Here is a 16,199-nt window from a genome sequence, read left to right as displayed (position 1 = left end):
ACCTATTTGCATATTTAAATTTATGGGGAAAGGGGGGGGGGTGGGGGTTTGAGCAAGGATCAGCAAAACCTGCAAGGAAAGGACAAGCAAAAACAAGAAGTTATCCCTGGAACACGAGATAAAGGTCTTTTCAGTGTGAATTGAAATATATTTGTGTCACAGCTGCAAGTTAGTCATATCAACTGTCGATGGCCTGACACTAATAACATCCTGTTAATAACAAGTAACAAAAAACATTGACCTGTCTCATATGGTCATGAAACAGCGCTACCTCTGTAATAACAATTTGTCATCATATCACTTTGTGATGTTATCCTGGATGTACTAGAGCTACAAGGAAAGAAGGCAAGCCAAGTTAGGAACCTTGTAAATAAAGCCTCATTGTGTTTCTCTGTGCTCAAGGGCCTTTTATCAGAAGCAGAGGTCTGGAAGTGACTGATCAGCCGGCCGGTAATTGCACGGATATCACAGACAGAAGGGTAAGGTATCTGAGGAAAAGCAGAAAATGACCATCTCTGTAGGTTTTACTTCCTTATACAGATAAGGGCACAACAGAGCCATGATTCAATACAGTTGCCTATTTGGATCCTGAACTGAGTTCAGCTTAAAAAGTTGACATAGTAATTAATAGTTGCTGGTTCTAAATATGTTTAAATAAAAAAGGTGACCCGGTCACTGATGTGGTGATATAGTTCAAAATGATTCGGTATGAAATGCCGGCGGTCGGAATCCCGACAGTCGAAATACCGACACCAGAATCCCGACTGCCGAAATGCAAACAAGGTTGGTCGTGGATCACTGCGCTCGCCACGCAGCGGGCTCGGTACCTCGCTTCGCTCGGCACACTATTTTTTTCTCCCTCTATGGGTGTCATGGACAACCATAGAGGGACAAAGTGCCGGCTTTGCGGCGGTCGGGATTCCAGCATCAGTATTTCGTCTGCCGGGATTCCGACCGCATCCCGTTCAGAAGATTCAGCATGCCCATTGCATAAATGGTCATCAAATCAAAAAAGACAAAGGTGTCAACTACGAAATTCACATAAATTGTGTGGCCTAGCCAGTCATTTTATTCCCAATAAACTGAGCATGACGCAACAGCTTTTTACTTCTTAAGAAAGTTAAAAAAATATTGGAGAAAAGATAAAAACTGAGTGAAATTACCTTGGCATTTTTCTTGTAGTGAAGGTGGGTAGTGTTTGCTGAAATTCAGAATATTTCAAGTATTTCTTTTGACTATAGTCAGGTGTCGATAAACCTATCCGTGGGCATCACAGATGGTGTAATGGTTAGCATTACTGCCTCACAGCGCTGAGGTCATGGGTTCAATACCCACTATGGCCCGAACTGTGCAGAGTTTGTATATTCTCCCTGTGTTTGCATGGGTTTACTCTGGGCACTCCGGTTTCCTCCCACAACCCAAAAATATACTGGTAGGCTAATTGGGTATGCAAAGCGTTTTCGTATAAACACACAACTCAAGAACTCTGTTCTCAAGCACATCACATTCTTAATGCACTCCGATTGGTGCAAGACCAAATCTACCAACCAACAATCAGATTAGGAGGGTGATTACCTGGAACCACTACTGGTTAGGAACAATTAATCAAAACAGCTTTTAACGGAACAGCCCCTGGAAGGTTTGTTTTTTTACCTCTAAAATCAGAAACTTTGTCATGAAGCTGAATGTTAAGTCTAAAAAGGTGCCCATACACTAGTGTGATTTGGGCCTTCACTCAATTCATACACCTCAGGCCGATAAGTCGCGTGAGGTGTCAAATCGTATGCCATTCATGTACGGTTTCAATCTGATTCACGGTCCCGTGTTTTGTACGTCATATCCAGTGATTGTCACTGCTGCAATAATGATTTAGAGTAATCATGGTCAAAATGGTGCACATCAAAAGATGCATTTGAACTTGACTTCTCAGCCCATTATTTAAATTCAGTAGGAATCTTAAGACAAATTATAAATATAATGTGTGTGCTGTAGATATATCTTATGTGATGTGTTGCTTTAAGCTGGGCATACACCTAAAGATTTAGGGACAGATTCTCTAAGCTTCAAAAGTGATAAAATGAAGAGTGATAAACAGCCAACAAATCAGCTCCTGCATGAGATTTTTCAAACACAGTCTGACATGGCCGGTAGGAGCGGATTGGCTGGCTGTTTATCACTCTCTCCATTTCATCACTTTTGAAGCTTAGAGAATCTGGCCCTTAATGTCTAATCTGGCTGGTCGGAACAAAAATCTGGTAATTTACGGGAGCAAATTACAGTGGACCATTTGCTTTGAAATGCTGGAAAACGGACAGAAATGGTCAGATATAACCAGATTTTTGTTCCAATCAGCGAGATCGGACAATAAATCTTTAGGGTATGGCCAGCTTAAGGTATATCTTAAGATATATTGGGGTAAATGTATGAATCTTATAGAAGTGGAATATATTCCCATAAGAATGTTGTGACAGTTAGTAGCCGATGTATTCATGTGGACTTTGTCACTACCCTGCCTCTAACTACTAGAAATGCTGAGCCCCAAACGTAAAACTTCTGTGGTTCTAGAGATACTCACCCACATAGCTTCTCCCAAGCTAATGGTTGGGAAAGGCTTAGTGGAAAAACTGCAGTTGCATCATCTTCAACCATTTTTTTGTGTTGTTAGTCTGTGAAGCATGTAACATTCTATTTTTTATGCAGACACAGCCGCAGTCAAAACACAGAATAACAGAATGTTGCATATCACTTTAATCAGCAGAAGCTGCTTATGAGCCATATTTGCTCTGATTTGCAAATAAGGTGCCTTTTAACAGAAAACAGCACACAAGAGACTCTTGGCAATACCAAGTCACCTTACAACTAGTAGGGCTGTTTAATGCGAAAGACTAGATGCACATGGACACCTCTGTTCCTATAAACAGCTCTGTAGCTGGAACTCCTCCTGCAAAAGTTGCAGAAAAGTTACAAGGCACTACGGAGCTTACTTGTATAACGCAACTTGTATCACATGGAAAATAGATGTATGTGGATACATTTGTATGTTTTCCCTAATATTGACAAAAAAGAATGTTATACTTTTTTTTTTTTATGTAATGCTTAAGTCATACTTTTATATTCCTATCTGTCATCTGCTATGCCTCACTGCAGTGACCACCAGTATTTACCCATTACCTCCAGAATACCAATTATGAAGTTTGCCCTTACTTAAAACCTCCTATTTATCATGCTACACTCCAACCTGGTCCTGAAATTCTTTCATACTTGCCTATTCTATCAATGACCTGTAGATTTTTCTGTTCATAACTTGATTTTTTCAGTACTGCACCATCTGTGGCACAAACTATGCTGACAAGGAGTTATTTAGATGCCCTGCACTCTAATAACAAAAAAAGGGCATCACCCGATAGTTCGGAAACACAGAGGATAAATGAAAGCTGGGAGCTATTGCGACTGAGCAAGTTTATCCTTATCCCAGGTTTATCTTTCAAGGAATAAACCTGCTCTTCAGGAGTCTTGCTTACAAAATCAGTCGGATCATTTACAGACCTCTCTGGTCCGGTAGAAATAGGCATGAATATCAATCTGAACCTAAATCTATGCCAGACATCCGCTTATTTGCATGAAACAGCTGTCAATATCCAAGATGAAGCTGTTCATGAATCCCAAATTGGCAGCATATATTGGATATCTTTGCGATGAATCATTCCAGACCACCTGCTCATTCTTCATGTAGCACGGTGAAGGCAAGATATAGTACAGCAGTCAGGACTGGGAGACATGACTCATACTGAATATTTTCAGCAGGTGTCCCTGTACTGGGAGCACTGAAGCAGATTAAAAGTGGTGCCAACAGCTGGCAGATAATGAGAGCAGTCTGATGTTACTTGAGAGCATGGTAATCATGCATCCCACCCTTCACACTTATGACATAATTAAAAGTTTCAATGACATGTAGAGCAATGCTTTCGAAGAATCTATTACTGGTTTTGCTGATGTCAGACATGAACTAGAATCTGTAACGAAAACAGAATCACAAAGCCAAATTAATTAAAACTGATAATTAGGATTATCAACGTGGATCTGCAGTAAGACAGGCAAGAAAATCTAAGGTTAAATATGTTATTGAATGCTGTAACTGAGATTATAACACAGAGTAGCACTAAAACTTAGATCTAGCTTTTGTACATGGTAGCCCGGTTTACCAATGTTCTGTACAAATGCACCTAGATGGTTCATTGTGCACATCTGATCTCTGCTCAGCAAACTAACCATCACATTTATTTTATTTATGTATTAACAGTTTCTTATTTAGCGCATACACATTCCGCAGCGCTTTACAGAGGATATTTGAACATTCACATCAGTCCCTGCCCCAGTAGAGCTTACAATCTATATTCCCTACCACATGTACACGCACACACAGACATTCTAGTGTTAATTTGTTGGGAGCCAATAAGCCTACCTGTATATTTTTTGAGAGATACAAACTCCGCACAGTTAGAGCCATGGTGGGATCGAACCCATGACCTCAGCGCTGTGAGGTAGTAATGCTAACCATTACACCATCCGCAATGCCACATCTCTAATCTTTTTTTCACTGTAAAAGCACATCTTTTATTGATTTACATCTAAACTACTAGTTAGTTTTAGCCTCATTGCGAGTCCACCAAACCCCGCCCGGCGAACGACCGCCCCCCCTGCCGCCCCCTCAAAGTGCGGCTTCGCCCGAACAGCTGCGAATCGATGTTTTGCATAAACATCCATTCGCATGGCTCGGGTCACCGACCATCGAATGATGTTTAGCGTGCACGCATATATAAGTGACTTTTCAGTTGCGTATATATGCGTGCACGCTGGCGTGGATACGGCCGGGCAGCTTACATCGGGTGATGTCAGCCACCCGCCCCCCACACCCGCGTCACTGCCTCATTTCCATGAGAACGCCCAGCATTCTCATGGGAACGCCCATGGAACGCTGGGCGTTCCCATATGGTAATGGGGCAGCCCGGCGCCCCCCGCCCATCTCCGCCCCCCCCCCCCACGCCGGCATGGGTGCGTGCACCCGGCGACCCGAAAGGTCGCCGTGGGTGCACGCACCATATGCCTGCACATGCGCAGATACCTGTCTGCGCATGCGCAGATGGGCAACATCGGAACTGCGTGCAGATCTGAATAAGGCCCAAAGTGCATGTCATTAAAAGTGTAGGAAGAGATCCTCCAGGTATAAGTTGGTGAAAAACTGTATTCCATCTGCAGAGTGCACATGGCTGCCTGCCCTTTCACACAGTAAATACACCCTCCTACCCTTAAAAATTATTTCTTGCACTGCTTTTCCGAAGTCTGACATTAGCGAAGAAAGCGCGCAGACTGCCCAAGTGCAGATTTCAGGTGCCCTCAAAATGTTTTTCTCATTTGCTCTATAAAATTGTGTGAGAAGGATGTAGTTGGCAACCCGACGGTCCAATAGTCAAGAAACCATTGCCAGAACACAGACACCACTGAGAATCTCTGCCAAGGTGTATGACATGTCTACACCACACTTTCAGCTACTTACATTAGCAAAAATTCACAAAAAAAATGTCACTCCACATAATCATAGACACACACAAGATATAAATAGGGCTTGAATCTGGAATCTCATTCAGATAGTAATAACACCACATAAACCAATGAAAAGTCTGACTATATGGTTTCAAACGGTCACAGACTTATTACATCGACAACATGTTGCCGTTATAAGATCCAACTTTTAAGAGTAATTTTCATTAAATTGCCAGTCAAAAATATACCATTGATTTACTGGTCATTGCTGATGGTTCTATAACGTAGAGGGGCCTATTCAATTTAGTGCAAATTTGCCAAAGCAAGTTTGTATCATGGAACTCGCGCACATCGCAGGAATGTGCGCACCAGAGAAATGCATCTTCCAATTAGAAAAGCCACTTGGATAATATAAATGTAATTTTCAGTGCTAGTTTGCCAGGAGATGAGCTTACAGAACCCAACTGAAACCTAATTGGTATTGATGTGTTCTAGTGACTGGATTTCAGCATAACTCCCATTTCCTGCTCTTCACAGGCATGCTCAATACAGGGATACAAAATACAGCATACAATGATCTCCTTAAACATCACTGTGCTCTAGCTCTCAAGGGCCTTTTTATCAGTTTTTTCATTGAAACTATGCATTTTCTCTATATTATGGCAAATAATTATTATGAACTATGTGCTAAAAGTCCAAAGGTCCCCATACACTGTGGTGACCGGCGATTCCCCCTTGATATATATAGCCTGCCCAGCTGAACAAGGAATCTAATAGATAGCTTGTGCAGCCAGTGTGATGCTTGTGCTCTGGTACGATGCGCACAAGACCGTGCATCACATCGTCTTTCATTCACCTGCAAATTTGGCTCTTTTGTTGCAATTGATCGCAAGAATTGCAGGAAAGATCCCAAATTGCAGGTGAATTGTGAGAGTATGGGGTCCTTAAAGCAGGAGATTTTGCTGAAATCTCCCTCTAAAGGCCAAATATTGCTTAGACCGCAGTTCCTATTGTTCTCAATTGGGGGCTTAAGTCTGACCAATATGAACATTGTTAGTTTACATCATTCTCTGTTAGTAAAAATTACGGTACTTGTTTCCTAGCACGGCCACAATCGTATGGATCGTGTACCTTTAAGTTAAGGTACACGATCCATACGATGGACCCGATTTCCTTTGAAATCAGGTCCACTTGGCCGGCTAGGACAAAATATCGGGGGCATCGCGTCGGTCGGGACCATTAACAATGGTCCCGACGCGACCGACGCGATGCCCCCGATTTCCCCATAGGCTTCAATGTTAAAAAACATTTTAACATTGAAATCGTGTCGGGAAAGGTAAAATATCGGGGGCATCGCGTCGGTCGGGACCATTAACAATGGTCCCAACGCGATGCCCCCGATTTTTCCATAGGCTTCAATGTTAAAATATTTTTTAACATTGAAATAGTGAGAAAATGTGAAAAATGTGAAATGGGCCAATATGACCCATTTCACATTATAGATGTCCCCGTCGTCACCCCACGATAGACGCCAACCCGAAGCGTGGCGAGCCCGCGAGGGGCGGCGGTGCGCGTCCTCCGACCTTTTCATTCCCCTACTATCCACGTCGGCGTGGAGTTGAGAATAGAATAGTGTGGCGAGCGCAGTGAGCCACCGAGCCCGAAGCGTGGCGAGCGCAGCGAGCCCCGCGAGGGGACGCGTATAACTTCACAGGTATACGCGTCCTCTTGCGGGGCTCGCTGAGCTCGCCACACTATTCTATTCTCAACTCCACGCCGACGTGGATAGTAGGGGAATGAAAAGGTCGGAGGACGCGCACCGCCGCCCCTCGCGGGCTCGCTGCGCTCGCCACGCTTCGGGTTGGCGTCTATCGTGGGGTGGGGTGTACGCCGTTAAATTTGGGGGGGTTGGGAATATTTTACATTGAATCCAATGTAAAATTGGGTCCCAGGGACCCGATTTACATTTCATTAAAAAAAAAATCGGGTCGAAAATCGGTCGCGTCGATCGCATCGCATGCGACCAAATCGCATGCGATGCGATCGACCCGATTTTTCCGACACGACCACCCCGATGTAAATCGGTGTGGCCGTGCTAGGAAACAAGTACCAAAATTACTTTGCACCCAAGGACACACTCCTATCCTACTCCCAAAGCCTCCTCCAGCATCCAGAACCTGACATTACGCGCATGTGCAATGCCAGGTTCTCAGAAGATGTGAAAGACCCCTCTGATATGCTGGGGATGTAAGCCATAGGGACACTAGCAATCACTACCACTGTCCCAGTAAGATAGTTAGTATTATAATTGTAACAATGTAAATTGCAAAAAAAGCAATGCCCTTCCACATTTTTTAACACAATCTTCCAGTCAAAACCAAACAAAACATCCTTGTTATTCAAGAACCGCCACTGGCATTTTCAAATTACAGTAGAAAGGAAACATTTTCAAGGATGCATAAGTGCCATTACTTCATGGATGTGGTAATCACTAGATCTTCTGCCACTTCGCATCTATTGGAGTAGTACTGGACAGGTCCTGGTCTGGTGACTACTGGCACAGTGAGGATTTATGTGCACACTGACTGTCAGGCACCATTTACCGTGGTATCGGGAGTTGGCTACTAAAACACCAGTGTCATGGCTGTGTAAATGCTTGCAGCTGCAATCCTATATACAGTTACAATAACTGCAGTGACTTACTCCAGTGGCTAGCCTGCACGGCCATATGGTTATTCAGATAGTGGATGTTCCACCGATGTGTCTCAGATGGTTGCAACTTTGTACACAAATGGCAGCTCAAAGATGCCGCCAGGGGGAGTCTCAATACAAATCCCGGCGGATGCAACATTACCATATCTTTGCACAGCCGCTGTAACAGATGTAGCGTACATCTCTAAAATCATGTCCTATTGTATACATTCCTAAATATTTAATATGACATCTTGCGTACACAAATTAGATCAAATTGTGTCTCATGTATTAGTATCGTATTGACTTTTTTCAATCCCAGAATGAATGAGTACATCGGGTATGAATGTGGGCGAGCCACAACGGGGCATGCCATTTAACAGTACTACTCACCTGCCGGTAAGTGCTTATAATTATCTCTCGCAAGTGATAATGCATAGGAGTCATCGTTTCACTAACACAGTCAAGTGCCATGTCTACTTCTTTCTTCATTTTGTGCCCATCGGGGAGTATCTGAACAATCTTCATGACTACCTGAAACATTAAATACATATGTAAGAGATAACATTACATCTACCACTGGACTGTCTGTATCGGCGGGATAAATGAGCCACAGGACACAACAGATTAAACCAATCTGCAGTCTATTTGCTCTGACACAGAAATGACAGTAGAAATCGATTGGTGAGGGTGAATTACTTCTTTAATTACAGGGTAAAGTAAAGTTTAAAAGAGTTAGGACACATGGATTGGACATGTCTGTCTTCTCTTTATGAACCACTACTACACTTCATTTAAAAATAACATCAGTCAGATTAATAAGAAAAAAAGAAAGTGAGTGACAACTAATAACAAATATATAATAGTTAGTGGTTAAGATGCAGCGAGCCATGATTGGCTCAAGGCAGCCATCTTGAATGCCTGCAAGTTGGCCCAACTGCCCACATCAGCCAGTTTATTATGGTCAGAGTGAGGCAAAGCTCTCACAGTCTCACTGCCTCACTTCCACATACAGTATAGCTGCATTTACACTGCAAAAATCATTTCAATAATGCCAAGCAGGTACTTATGACACATAATCTATGTTATAAATATCTTCCTTGTATTATTTTTATCATTATGGTAGGTGAGGATCTGCTTCCCCTGCCTGCACATCCCTGGCATTAACACAGATCTTGAGACATAGTGGTCAACAGCTTCATAGTAGCTACAGCAAATGTTTAATGGAGAAACATAATTTTCCTTTTGTAAGCCAGAAAAGTGAAGCGCAATGTGTGTGTTTTAGGGCTACTTCCTGTAAGCAGTCTGTAGGAGGTCGTTTTGTGGCCTGCCGCAAATCTCCACTGGGCTGTATCCCTATAGCAGTAAATAGAACCTGGCACTGGATCAAGTTAAACACGAAGTGAGATTGTAAGATGTGGATTAGTCCCTGTGCATGCCGACACAGGAGCCTCAACCACAAGTTGTCCACCAAGTGTGTGGCATGAAAAGGTCTGGCAATAGCTAAAATAGCCTGTTTTAAGATGGTATTTACCCTTATGATAATAACGGCTGAGTTCACAACCATGCCATGTGCCGCTTAAAGGAAAGTCTCTACTGATTCTCAACCAGGCAAATAAAAAAACAGAGCAGCAAAAACCTTTCTATATTCTATAATTAAACTAACATGACACAGTTCCTATCTTATATGTCCTATGGCTATTAGGAATTCAACCACTACAGAACGTGCAGTTATATTGGAATAGTGCAGTTTTCCATTGTTACTTTGTGTTATTTGGTTTTGCATACATTTGACACATTTTGTAGCTGGCTTAATAGTAATGGGTTGATGCAAGGTTTTTTTTCTTAAAAAATTGGTGTTATTTGGTACATTTCATCGTCTGTGACCACAATAGGTGCAAATGTACTGGAGATGTTGACAGTGGCATTTTGCAGCTATTATTTAATGAATCTGCCATCCTGCTTCCGTGCGGGACACGTGACTTGACGGCAGCACAGCACGTCCTCCTTGCCGTCTGACCCTTCGAAAGACAGATTGCATGTGCTTTAAAAGCACATGCAATCAGCTCCCCATCCCAACTGATCAGACGTGCAGCACGTCTGACCAGAAGACCAATCCTCCAACCCGCGGGACCGTGCATTGCACGATTGTGTGCACGCGATATGAACACAATCTGCATACAATCCATTATACAATCCCTCGAAATTGTATGATTGGGTGCAATGTCTTTCAGGTGTATGGGGGCCTTTAGTTATTGCATAGACCAACTAAACCTGCATCTTTGTATAACGTGAAACACTAAACTGAATGTTATATCTTGTTAATACCAATGTGCTTTCCTGGCAGGTTTATATAATTTTATTTGCATCTTGTAGCTGGCTGAATAGTAGAAATATTATATGAACCATGGGCTTTGTCCCACTACAGCAGTTATCAGTGATGCACTAGAGCATGCAGATTTCCAGCAGTGTTTGTTGCCATATGTCTAGGGCAATGACAGCTTCAAACTATCCCTCAACATACTGTATATCTGTTTCAATCTCATTTGAAAAAGCCACATTTAGCGGACTGTATGTCAGGACGCTGATAGAAAACACTGGACTACACGGAGAGTCTTACCTCAAACTCTCCTTTGGTATATTTGGCATCTGGAACACTTACAATTTCATCCTCACTAATTTCAGGAATGCTCTGCAATAAAGATAAAGAGTCTGTTTGTGAAGGGATCACACATTGCTTTGTCAATAGGCCAACTCTGCTCAGCCGCTCTATCGCCTCTTACATGCACACAGCCTGCCATTCGTCCACTCGCACTGATGGCTATAATGATTGGGGAAACATAAAAGTTACAGAAATAGCCAATCTCATAGTTGCCGTGCCAATCGCCATGTGCAACATACCCGGTGATTGACGGGATTCTGTCGGCACGCGCATGCATATAATTCGCACCCGTGAGTCATAGAAAAGCATTGAGCAGCTTTTCCACTCCACTGGAGCACCAAACATGCACAAGTGACCACATTGCAGCAATACACACAGGTTGAGTATTATCCCTTATCCAAAATGCTCGGGATCAGAAGAATTTTCGATAACAGATTATTCCGTATATTGGAATATTTTTATATTTGAATGAGGTATCTTGCATTTGTGCATTAAACAAGGTTTGTGTATAATCTCTGTCCTTCCACATATTTAGTGCCAGTTACATGTTATTTCCCCAGTAGGGCCAGCTGAAGATGTCCGCTGTAGGTTTTTTGCAAAAAATAAACAGGTACTAGTGTAATAGCACGGCGCCCCTTACGTAGTTAGGGTAGCGTCCTGGTCAGAATCAGCGTAGTGTTCGCGCGGCCAGTGTAGTTAGTGTAGTCAGTCAGAAGTAGTGTTCCCACGGCCAGCGTAGTCAGCGTCCCTGTCAGATATGTGTTCCTGAAACACCCCCATTATCCACGTCAGCCCGAAGCTTGGCGAGCGCAGCGAGCCCCGTGAGGGGACGCTTTACGCGCCCCACCGACCTGTTCATACCCCCACTATCCACGTCGGTGTGGAGTTGATGTTATAAAGTGTGGTGAGGATAGTGGGGGTTTGAAAAGGAGACTCTCCCTGAAGCAGACACGGGCAGGATTTCCATACCCTGCCGCAATAATTACTGAGACACACCTGCGTCTCAGACAGCTGGAGCATCTCCCTGCCGGCACCTGCATGATCCCCTTTCCGCCGGCATCCGCAGGGGATCTGGTGGTTACCAACACTGTGTGAGTGGCGCTCACTAGGCTTGCCATGGACGCCGGGGAAAAAGCCGAGCTGCCGCGGAGTCACTACGCTAACTACGCTAGGCAGCTGTTGGGCTATGCTGACAGCGTAGCTTAGCCTACACTGAAAACGTAGCGTAGCCGGGCGCTGTGCTATTACACAAGTACCAAAATAAAAAAGTGACTCCAACTGCACCGAGAGAAATGCTCTCTGTTGGAGTCACTTCTTTATACAGGCCTGTTTTGGTAAAAAGCATTCTGTCCCCATGCCAAATGAATTGGTTTTAAAAAGATCACCGTATGATGATATGGACACATTGTGGCAATTTATAAATAAAAGAAGTTCATAATAATAAAAACAATAAGAATAAAATAATGACAACAATAACTAATCTTCAGTATGCTCTGAGAAGCAGGGCGTGAGCTGCACTTCCTTCAATTTCCACTGCGAGGGAGAAAGTTACAAACAGAAGGACCAAGCCTGAAAAAATGGTGATTAGTGACTTTGTGCGCTGTCACCCTCGTAGTGAGGCCCGTGACCGTTAAATAGACAATCACCTTTCTATATATAACCAATGAAAGTGAGTTTAGATACAAAAAGTTTACTCTCCTTATCTTACTTTTCTTCACCTCTTCAGAGGCTCTCCATTAAAGTGAGTTTGTTGGAGACATGTAAAACAATGAGAATCCAGAAATAGTATAATATTGTAAAGGTAACAGATTTATTCAAAATAATAAATCTGTCACCTTTACAATATTATACTATTTCTGGATTCTCATTTTTTTACATGTCTCCAACAAACTCACTTTCATTGGTTATAAATAGAAAGGTGATTGTCTATTTAACGGTCACGGGCCTCACTGGGAGGGTGACAGCGCACAAAGTGACTAATCACCATTTTTTCAAACTGTAAATTTAGTTACTAAGGGAGTAACTCTAGTGACCAGTGCTGCAGACACTCGAAATTCAGCGCCATAAACACAGACTCAATCTATCATAAACAAGAAGGACCTAGCCGGCCACCGGGAACTGTGTGAGCAATAAAAGAGAAGGGGGCAGTGAAGCAGAAAGAGAGGGGCAGGGCTGGACAGAGCAAGAAGCAGACTGTAGTGGCTATGCATATGCCGACTCCTTTAATAGTAGGGGAAGTGGTACTAACCAATAGCTGAAATACTTTTATAATTAAAAGAATGGTAATAACTACATTATATAGTTTTGGTACATACATTGAAATGCCAAAGAGTAAGTAATGCAACGACCATCGCCGTTGTCGTCCTTCCTTTGCCTCCATGACAGTTAAATACAAAAGCTGCATTGGAGTCTTCTGCTAGTGTGCTCTTCATAGACTGGTGAATCATGTCAAAATCCTGCAATATAGAGAAGATGATGAATTCCCATTGGTGCAATGTTCTGCATACAGCTGGCTCAGTATCACACAGCACAGATCAATAACACTCCAAACCAGAGATCTTTATGACACTATGAGGCCCTAAGCACATAGCAAAATGACCAACATGAAAACAGATGCAATGGTTCTAAACTCTGCGGGAGATTTATTAAGCCTGTTGAAGTGATAAAGTGAAAGGTAATAATGCAGCAGCCAATCAGATCACCTAACTATCATTTTTGAAAACCAGCCTGTACCTTGACGTTCGTAGCTTACCGGCTGATGAGTTACCACCTTCCACTTTATCACTTCTCCAGGCTTAATGTATCTGCCCTCTCGGTCCTCAGGACCCAACACTGGTCACATTTACCAGGACACCTAAGAACAGGAGCACTGTGCATCACCATGTGTCACGTTTTAAAAATCCAAAGGTGACCTGGAAAACCTGAACCGTTAAGGGGTACTAAGGACGGAGTTTGCGAACCTGTGGATTAGAGTAATCAAGTTACCACATTACGCAATAGTCTTAGACCTAGGATATGTAATTAATGATCTGGCTCTACACAGAATACTCCAAGAGCTACAGTGGTGCTCTTTGTTAAGCATACCTGTGGTATGGGCATTGATTTCTGATCAGTGTTCATCTAGAGAATATTCATCACAAAGATATACTGTAAATAATCTTGTTTGGCATGCTTGGTCAGGCAGGGTGCAGAGGTACACATGGGAAGTGGAAAGCAGGAGGCAGAGTAACTAATGGAGAAGGGGGTCAGAGGTATACTTGTGGAGGCAGGGGGCAGACACACTCATGGGAAAGACTTTCCTATAATACTGATGACTCCTGACTAGAAATTGTGTTTAGTAGTTTTCCAGATCACCCCAAACAGACAGACAGGGGCTTACCATGGACTTTGTCTTAGGTATCCAAATGGCTCACAGACAATGGGCAAAATTTACGAAGAATCTGGACCGCGGACGTTCCGCAGTATGAAACTATATGACTGGCATTGGCCAAATTAAGGCAAAAATACGAACCGTGAATAGGGCAAATTTACTAATCTGCCGTATTCAACCGGATTCGTCTTTTCCAATGTTGTAGCTGTTCATATATAGCGGCTGTATTTAAAGGCAGCCAAATATGTACGACTGATCTGTGCAATGCTGTTCTGATACAAAAATAGAAAAAAATTATTATTATTATTATTTTAAATGGCGTTTAGTCAATAACCAGCCCTAGGCTTATTGAGTTGGTCCTGGTTGCAGAAATACAGGGGGGGGGGGGTTCCCCTGTATTTCTATAACCTGCACAAGGCTCACGGGCTGGTCCTGGTTCCCAAAATACTGGGCACAAACAGAGTAGGGATCCGCAGTATTTTGAGAACCAGCACTGGGCCCAAACAGTCAGCAGGCTAATGCCATAGCCAAAGGACACTTTTTATATAAATTCCCCCGGCCAAAGCATTAACCCGATTGTCAGACAGGGCCGGGACCCTGAGTAAGTGGGGACCTCCACATTAAAGTGCATCAGTACAAGCCTATACGATCCTGCTGTCTCAGTTGTCATTTTTTTGGAGTCCAGATTTTCGTCCTATTTCATGCACTTCCATGAATCGGCATTTTTAACGGCATCTCGCATTTTTCATGAGTAAACATTGCCGTAATCTGTGGGAGTTCTGGGATGAACATTTGCTTTTGCAAGACTAATTGAACATACTCCAAACTAACTTATGTATGAAATGTTTGCCATTAAAACTGTGCACCTACATAATACAGTCTAGAACTAGAAGGAGACTAAAACATCTTATAAAGTACATTAGTGTAAATACTGTATCAGGGTACTAATGGCTTAGAATCAAATCTATTAAATGAAGTTTTTCTCATGTAAGAGGCCTAACATGGTCACTCACTGCAGGGAACAAATGTTCAGCCACACCAGAATATGATTAATGATTAATATCCTTTTATAGATATCTTTGGAAAGTCCCAGTGTTATGACAACAACACTTCCTCTTTTATTTGTGTACCCTATCAATTGTCATTTAATCATTTCCTCCCGGTTACCTGTTCCCTTGGAGCACAGAAATCAGGAATGGGGATTCTTCTGTACACCAGGCCTGGACATGTGCTCCTCTGCTGGTTAAATATTTCCTGCATTGTCTGGCAGGTCTTAAACATCTTCATTTGCTTCTCCTGTTCCAGATAGACCTCCAGCCACTTCTGTGAAGTCAAAATATGATTCGCAATCGTGGCTTCTAATTTCTAAGAGAAGAAGACAAGGTACAGTAATGGTAAATTGCCATACTACAACTGATTTTAATGGCAGAGATGAACAATAAATGCAGGTGGATGATCTGAAAATAAGCAATTCTAGAGCTCAAGGGGAACTTCCACATTAAAAAAATTAGCGCCCCTTTACTGAATAAAACATAAAAAAAGCATACAAAAACACACACACAACATATGTGAAAAGGATGCGAAACAGCGCATGTAGCAATTGTGAAATAGACCAATGGTTACCCCCTGGGTATACACACATAGGAGCTTATGCCCAGAGGAGATCTTATTCTATATGAGTGCAATTTCACTGAGTACTTGGTTCCCTGAACCCTTTACAGAAAGCACCAACACCACAAAGGTGATTAGAGAACACTGAGAAGATGGAAAGCAGCAGGTCTTAATATCTTGCAATTAGGATGTACAATGCGTTCACCCCAAATGCTTTCATGTAACCTAGGCATATCCTTCATTGCATTCTATTTGAGATGTGGGTTAAACTGCAATCATCAAGTGGAGAATGTGATGAGCAGATGCTATATAACCAACGATAAA

The 16,199-nt window shown here is 42.7% G+C and overlaps 1 protein-coding gene across 2 annotated transcripts in view; it reads right to left on the bottom strand.

The window, feature by feature from the left end:
- The window catches only part of PALD1 (phosphatase domain containing paladin 1), a 237,769-nt gene that overhangs the window by 58,910 nt on the left and 162,660 nt on the right, over window positions 1-16,199 (bottom strand). For both annotated transcript variants that reach the window (XM_083148482.1, XM_083148483.1), the window contains 4 exons: window positions 15,432-15,629; window positions 13,210-13,350; window positions 10,853-10,924; window positions 8,626-8,766 (listed from right to left, as the gene is read on the bottom strand). In XM_083148482.1, the coding sequence (XP_083004608.1) occupies window positions 8,626-8,766; window positions 10,853-10,924; window positions 13,210-13,350; window positions 15,432-15,629 (552 nt within the window). The remainder of the gene's footprint in view (window positions 1-8,625; window positions 8,767-10,852; window positions 10,925-13,209; window positions 13,351-15,431; window positions 15,630-16,199) is intronic.

The sequence above is a fragment of the Crinia signifera genome, chromosome 6 (genome assembly GCF_055691185.1).
Source record: "Crinia signifera chromosome 6, ASM5569118v1, whole genome shotgun sequence".
Taxonomy (NCBI): Eukaryota; Metazoa; Chordata; class Amphibia; order Anura; family Myobatrachidae; genus Crinia; species Crinia signifera.
This window is presented reverse-complemented; position numbering and strand designations above follow the sequence as displayed.